This window comes from Epinephelus lanceolatus, chromosome 16 (assembly GCF_041903045.1).
Source record: "Epinephelus lanceolatus isolate andai-2023 chromosome 16, ASM4190304v1, whole genome shotgun sequence".
Lineage (NCBI taxonomy): Eukaryota > Metazoa > Chordata > Actinopteri > Perciformes > Serranidae > Epinephelus > Epinephelus lanceolatus.
In genome coordinates, this window is record NC_135749.1 from 34,518,087 (window position 1) to 34,525,239 (window position 7,153).

Consider the following 7,153-nt stretch of genomic DNA (forward strand, 5'->3'; position numbering starts at 1 on the left):
AAACTGAAAAGTCCAAGGCACTCCGTGGTAATATTAAAAATCCTTTATTTAATCACAGGGATATCCTACGTGTTTCGACACGATCATTTGAATTCTGAATATTGTTTAGCAAAAAAGAAAAATAGTGAGTGCTGCACTGGGTCAAGATTGTCAGGAGACAAAAAGTCGCTGAGGTGCTCTTCAAAGACAGGGAATGAATTTTATGAAATAAAAACAGGAGGACTGTCCTGATAGTAAATTGAAAGTTTCAAAAAATGTTCAATAATGCAGTCCAAACTGAAGACTCGTGTAGTCGAAACACGTAGGATATCCCTGTGATTAAATAAAGGATTTTTAATATTACCACGGAGTGCCTTGGACTTTTCAGTTTGGACTGCATTATTGAACATTTTTTGAAACTTTCAATTTACTATCAGGACAGTCCTCCTGTTTTTATTTCATAAAATTCATTCCCTGTCTTTGAAGAGCACCTCAGCGACTTTTTGTCTCCTGACAATCTTGACCCAGTGCAGCACTCACTATTTTTCTTTTTTGCTAAACAATATTCAGAATTCAAATGATGGGACTGAGTATAACATTTGTATGGATACCAGCTCATGTAGGACTGAGTGGAAATGAAACAGCTGACAGGTGTGCAAAAAAAGCAACAAGAAATAATCACATTGACATACAAATTCCTTTTAGTAAAACAGATATGAAGATCAAAGATGAGTAGGAGTGATGAGAAAGACAGCAAGATCACGCAGAGAGGAAACTGTTATATCAAGATTACGATTTGGTCACAATTTGGTATTGTCTAAAGTATGATGTTGAGAGAAGGGAACTAATTTTGAGCCACACAGAAATGAAGCTGAGATTGGATTTAAGAGATATTTTACAGAGAAGTTCAAGTGAGAAATGTTATGACGCACTATTAGAGTATTTTAGGAGAACGAATTTGATAAAAAGAATATAACTTTGTTTTATGTATTTGTCTAATTTTCCTTTAGAATTTTTTTATCATGATTTTTTTCTTAAGTTATCAGATTTAATACATTTAAGTTAGATTCCCGATCCACACTCCACACCAGTTGGTGGCGGTAATGCGCCATGACGTTGTTTGCCAACCGCCATAAAATACCAAGAAGAAGAAGAAGAAGTGGAAGAAATAAGACTATAAAGGGGAATAGTGACATCTTATTTTTCACAAGCTTAAGGACTTTTACTTTCTAAGTTAACCAACCAACTGGGTGAAAAACCTGATGTTTTTCTTTGAGCAACATAGCGCCTGACGGTCCAGATGCATCAGAGTACTTTTGTTGTGTGGAGAAAGTATCTGTGAACTCCAGCAGTAACGTCAGTGAGCCATTGCAGCCTCTATCTTTCTGGTTGGACTTTTTTCCCTGAATGTTTTTCCTCTGACTCATTTCCTGGTAGCTTTCAAAGCTATTGAAGTTAGCTTAGCATGCTGGCTGGAAACAGACTGACAGGGACGGAAGTTTGCAATACGGCGCTAGTCTGCATAGTTTGGGTGGAGAAAAAAATTCTGACATTTTGTTAAAATGTCTAACGTCCAGGTGCTGAGAGAGTTGGTGAAGCAGCGACTAACCGCGGCTGCTGAAGAGATATTTGGGCTGTTTGACAGAACGATAGCAGAGTATGAAGAGGAACTTTCTCGATCAAAAGAGGAGAACGAGCGGCAGCAGAAACTCCTGGATGCTGTTTTAAACCCTCAGCTTCGGTTACACAGAGCAGGTTTGGTCATTTTACTTTATACTTTATACTTCACACTCGGTTTATACTGACAACAGTCCAAACGAGTCAACTTCAGGGGTCTCCCTGTAAGGATCTCACTGTGTGATAGTGACAGTCTTACTGAGCAGAGCTGCGTTCAGCCCCTACAATCCGACAGGAATGGTGGTGCGTTGAACATCGCGTTTATTGCGCAGGCGCACTGCCTTTTATTAAGGTGGGGTTTAATTCCGTTCAATGCGATGGGGGTTTATTGGTATGGGAAACATAGTTTTACATCGCCAATGCAAGTGTGGAATAAAAATGTAAAAATGTACTTATTAGTAGTGATGGCCAAATGAAGCCTCATGAAGCATTTTCTTTATTTCATGAGCCCACTAGATGGCACTTTTTGTTCACCAAAAGGTTGAAAGCACACTGAATTGCCATTCTTTGAGCCTCTCTCTACAAACCAAGAGCGCCATCTAGTGAGCTCACAAAATAAAGAAAATGCTTCATGAAGCTTCATTTGGCATCACTACTTATTAAGGCAGCCCCTTAATAGTCGACCAAATGTTAGTCGACCAGAAAGGTCATGAGTCAAGATTTCACTGGTCATTTAGTCGCAAGGATAAAAAAAAAGAACCTGAAACTCAAAATAAATCAAAACCTTTATGACTGGACCATGTGGGAGTTTAATTTGAAAAGACAGAATATCAGAAAGAGGCCACCCTCAGCAGTCAGACAGAAGTCACGTTACAAACCAATCACAGCCATCAGAGGATCTTTCCTTTCTTCAGTAAATAATCAGTCTGATAAATACGGAAAAGTTGATCATTTTAGGCCTACACACTTATAAACAGCGCCTGGAAGAAGATCAGCTTTGCACTCAGGATTTCAGGTAAATAGGCTATACAATGCTTGTTAAGGTTGCTTAGCAACCTCAGGCACAACCTGCTGCCGCGCTCTTGAAGGCTGGCACAAGAAAGGCCCAAAAGTAGCACCCAGTGCCCAACCTTGGGTATTTCCAGGCGGTTTAAGATGCGGCATGTGTACGACCCTAATTTCAAGGGCTGGTACCTGCGGTTATTCCACAGGCTAGTTAATAACATGTCGGGCAGGAAATCCAAGGTGTGGGATCATTTTGAGAAACTGAAGGACGAACCCAAGGTGATATGTAAACTCATTCGTTGATGACAAACATGAGGTATCATCTGACACATGGAAGTAGCTACAAGCTACATCCATGAGCCACTTAGCACAATCAATACTGCTTTGCTGACAGCATCATTAACAGGCGGCTAGCTTAGTGTGTGACGTGCACTTGTAGATAAAATATAGGCCTATATTAATGAAGGTTCATTAGTACGGTTTTGTATTTCTCTGTAATGTCGCACAGTGTTAACAATGTTACTGATACTATTCTTTCTCACACCTTCAACTCAAACCATTGCGTTGCCCCGCCCAAAATATATAATTTAATAATTAATTTAATATCGTAAACATGCGGGCAACTAGTTGACTAATGGACCTAAATGATGACTATTGGTCAACCAGGAAAATTCTTAGTCAAAAGTTCAAAAACCTCCAGCGCACACTAGAATATCCGGATTGACACAGAGTTTATTCAAAAATGTTTAAAAACAAAAGGAGCGAACAACGCGTTTCGCATGTTGCTTCATCAGATTCGCTCTTGATTGTCATCAGGTGTGTGCTTAAATAGTCAGGGCAAGTAACAACCAGACAATCAATCAATCAATCAATGAGAAACAAATACAAAATACATAACCCAGCTGTAATATTAAAGGGAGAGTACATACTAAATAGAAATAGATATCAAAACAGTGATACAAGAAAATACTTTACAATTGCACAGTTCATCATCTGACATGTCTCAACTCTAATTTTGAGTGTGAACAATATAAATAGTATAGATCAAAAAGGAGGATTTATTTATTTTTTATTTATTTATTTTTTTTATTTACATACTTGTTAAGACCCATTGCAATAATGAGATATAAATGCAAAATACATGATCTGGCTGTACCAACTCATATAAACAGGGGAGAGTGAGTACAGTATAGTCAAATAGTCAGATTTTTTTAGAAATACATATCAAAAACAAGTGGGCCAATGTAAGAGATATAAACAAAAGAGGAGATACTCCAGAAGTTATAAAGGTTATACCACAATCTACAATATCTACTCAAGCATTCCTGTCTACACAGTCATGTATTCAGACACAAAAGTGACTCTGTTGTCTGCAAGTCTACAAGATGAGCCTAAAAGTTCCTCTTTATTGAGAGCTTTAGATTTGTTGATGGCTGTATCAATGACGTGGCCCTTGTACCCTCTGTGGGCAAATCTTGTCTTCATTTCTCTTGCTTTAACATCAAAATCATTATCTTTATTGCATATACGTTTTAACCTTACAAATTGTCCATAAGGAATGTTGTTTATCATTTTCTTAGGATGGTAACTTTCAGCATGTAGGATAACATTTCTATCAGTATCTTTTCGAAAAATAGAGGTATCAAGTTTTCCACTTTCATTTTTAGATATCAACAAATCCAAGAAATGAATTTTCTCTTGACTATATTCCATAGTAAATCTCAGTGTAGGATAAGTATGATTAATATAGTCACAAAACCCATGAAGATCCTCCTCATTAGATGTAAAACACAAAATCACATCGTCAATGTATCTCTTATAAAACAAAATGTTTTCCAAAAAGGGGTTATTGATGAATATATACTTCTTCTCCCACAGCCCCATAAATAATTTAGCATAATTAGGGGCGAAGGGGGAGCCCATGCTTGTCCCTTGAATCTGCAAGTAGTAGTTTTTATTGAAGTTGAAATAATTACAACTCAAAATAAATTCTGTAAGAGTCATTAAAAATTCAACTTGCAAATCTTCTTCCAATTCTAAAAAATGTTGCACAGCTTCAAGACCACCTATACGTGGAATGTTAGTATATAGGCTTTCCACATCGACAGTTACCAAAAATGAATCTTTAGGCACTTTCAAACTAGACAATAATTTCAAGACATCACCAGTGTCTTGAATGTAAGAAGGCAAAGTCCCTACAATATCCTTAATGAAGTGATCAACAAACTTACTCAGTGGTTCAGATAAAGAATTATTCCCTGCAACAACAGGCCTTCCTGGTGGATTCTCCAAACGTTTATGGATTTTAGGGAGTAAATAAAATGTAGGAGTAACAGGGTGCTCTACTCTTAAATACTCATATTGAGCTTTAGTAATCCACTTCATTTCTAAGGCTCTATTTATGATTCTGTCTCTATCAGCAGTAAACTGTCCGATGGGGTTAGATAGTGGCTTATAAAAAGCATCATTACTCAATTGTCTCTCAGCCTCTGCAACATAATCAGTGGCATTTAACAGCACTATGGCACCTCCTTTATCTGCCTTTTTAATGACAATTTTTGGGTTAGACTGTAATTCTTTCAGGGCTTTCCTCTCTAAAAAACTAACATTAGAAAACTTAGACACAGGATTACACTTAGTTACAGACGCAATTTCGCTTTCCACTAATTTACTAAAGGTGGCTATAGTCGGATAAGGAGTGCCTGGTGGTGAGAATGTGGATTCCTTTTTAAATTTACTCAGGTGTGGATTCACATTTTCAGTTATATTGGAGTTAAAAATGATACCGTTTTTATTGTGAACAATATGATATCAAATACCCTTATCTCACAGCCAAGTAAATCACATAGCAGTCTGAAGTTTGTTTTGGTTTGAATGATGTCCAAATTTGTTATAAAATGTGCAACATTTTTCCCCAGGTTTCAGAAAGAAGTGATATAAGTAGTTAAAGTGTTAACATGAAGTGAATTTTTTCTAAGATGTGTGTATGTATTCAATCACTCTCCACAGATGCCCAGCAGCTGTTGCTCTCGGTGGTGAAAGAAGAGGGTCCTACTGAGCAGCAAGAGGGGAGCCTGAGTCAGGAGCCAGAGACCCCACACATTAAAGAAGAACAGGAGGGAGAGCAGCTTCAAGGGCTGGAGGAGGCTGATATCAAGTTGACATTCCCTGTGAAGAGTGAAGATGATGATGAGGAGAAAGCTCAGTCCTCACAGCTTCATGAAAGCCAAACTGAAGAGAACAGAGAGGCAGAGCAGTTAAAAACAGGAGCTGATGGAGAGGACTGGGGAGGACCAGTACCAGCCAGGAAATCAAGTCCAGATAGTCCTGTGCAACAGCCAGCTATTCATGACAAGACTTTACACTCCTCTGAATCTGAGACTGATGACAGTAGAGATTGGGAGGAGACTAAACAACATCAGTCACATTTAAACCCTCTGCAAAACAATGAAGTATCTAGAAGTGATGTGGAATGTAATACTGAAAAAACATCAGTTAGCTCCTCTAAATGTACTAGAAGCTCTGGCGGCAAGGGTCATCTGCAGAAACGTACCAGTAGCAATTTGGTTAAACACATCAAAAGCCATACTGGAGAGAAACCATTTAGTTGTTCAGTTTGTCGTAAAAAATTCACTCAGAAGGGACATTTGATACGACACTCGATTATCCACACAGGGGAGAAACCATTTAGTTGTTCAATTTGTGGTAAAGGATTCACACAAAAGGGAACCCTGAAACGACACTCGAATGTCCATTCAGGGGAGAAACTATTTAGTTGTTCAGTTTGCTGTAAAACATTTGCACAGAAGGAAACACTGAGTCATCACTTGCCTGTCCACACAGAGGATAAACAGTTTACTTGTTCAATTTGTAAGAAAATGTTCACAGACCATAGAAATCTGAAACGACACTTGACTCTCCACACAGGGGAGAAACCATTTAGTTGCTTAGTTTGTGATAAAAAATTTGCACAAAATGGAGATCTGAGACGACACTCAATTGTCCACACAGGGGAGAAACCATTTAGTTGCAGTGTGTGCGAGAAAAGCTTCACCCGGCTCGAATATGTCAAAAATCACAAGTGTGCAGGCGAGAGCAGAAATAAATGAAGCTGCAGAGACGCTTGATGAGCCACTGCTTTTCAGCAGGATTAAAGTACTGTGGACAAGGCTTTTTTTCAATCAATGATTAGCTAAAAACTGTCAGATGTTTGGGTGTGAGGTGATTGCTTTCTGGTATTACATGTATTAATTGATTAAAATTGGTTTTCTGAGTCTAACTGTCATGTGACCACTTACTATTAAGCAGTCATGTGTTAGATGTCTGAGCTTTTTAGCAGTTTCACTAGGGCCTGGCGATGTAATGATTTTGTACACTATATCGATATATTTTCAAGCAAGATACAGATTTAGACAACACCGTTTATATTGACATAGGGTCAAGTTACATTAGGCATAACAGTGTGCATCAACCCACGTTTTCACCAAGCAGTATGGTACAGTACTGTTCCGTATCATCCCCATTTTTGGCCACCTCTCTGTTGGGGTACCTA

General features: G+C 38.3%; 1 protein-coding gene across 1 annotated transcript; it reads left to right on the plus strand.

Moving 5' to 3' along the window:
* Positions 1–1,127: 1,127 nt before the first annotated feature.
* On the plus strand, positions 1,128–6,875 carry LOC117263429 (uncharacterized). Its single transcript, XM_033636744.2, has 2 exons — positions 1,128–1,734; positions 5,611–6,875. Exons 1-2 carry the CDS (start codon positions 1,542–1,544, stop codon positions 6,708–6,710), a joined length of 1,293 nt encoding a protein of 430 aa, XP_033492635.1. The 5' UTR covers positions 1,128–1,541; the 3' UTR covers positions 6,711–6,875.
* The last annotated feature ends 278 nt before the right edge of the window (positions 6,876–7,153 follow it).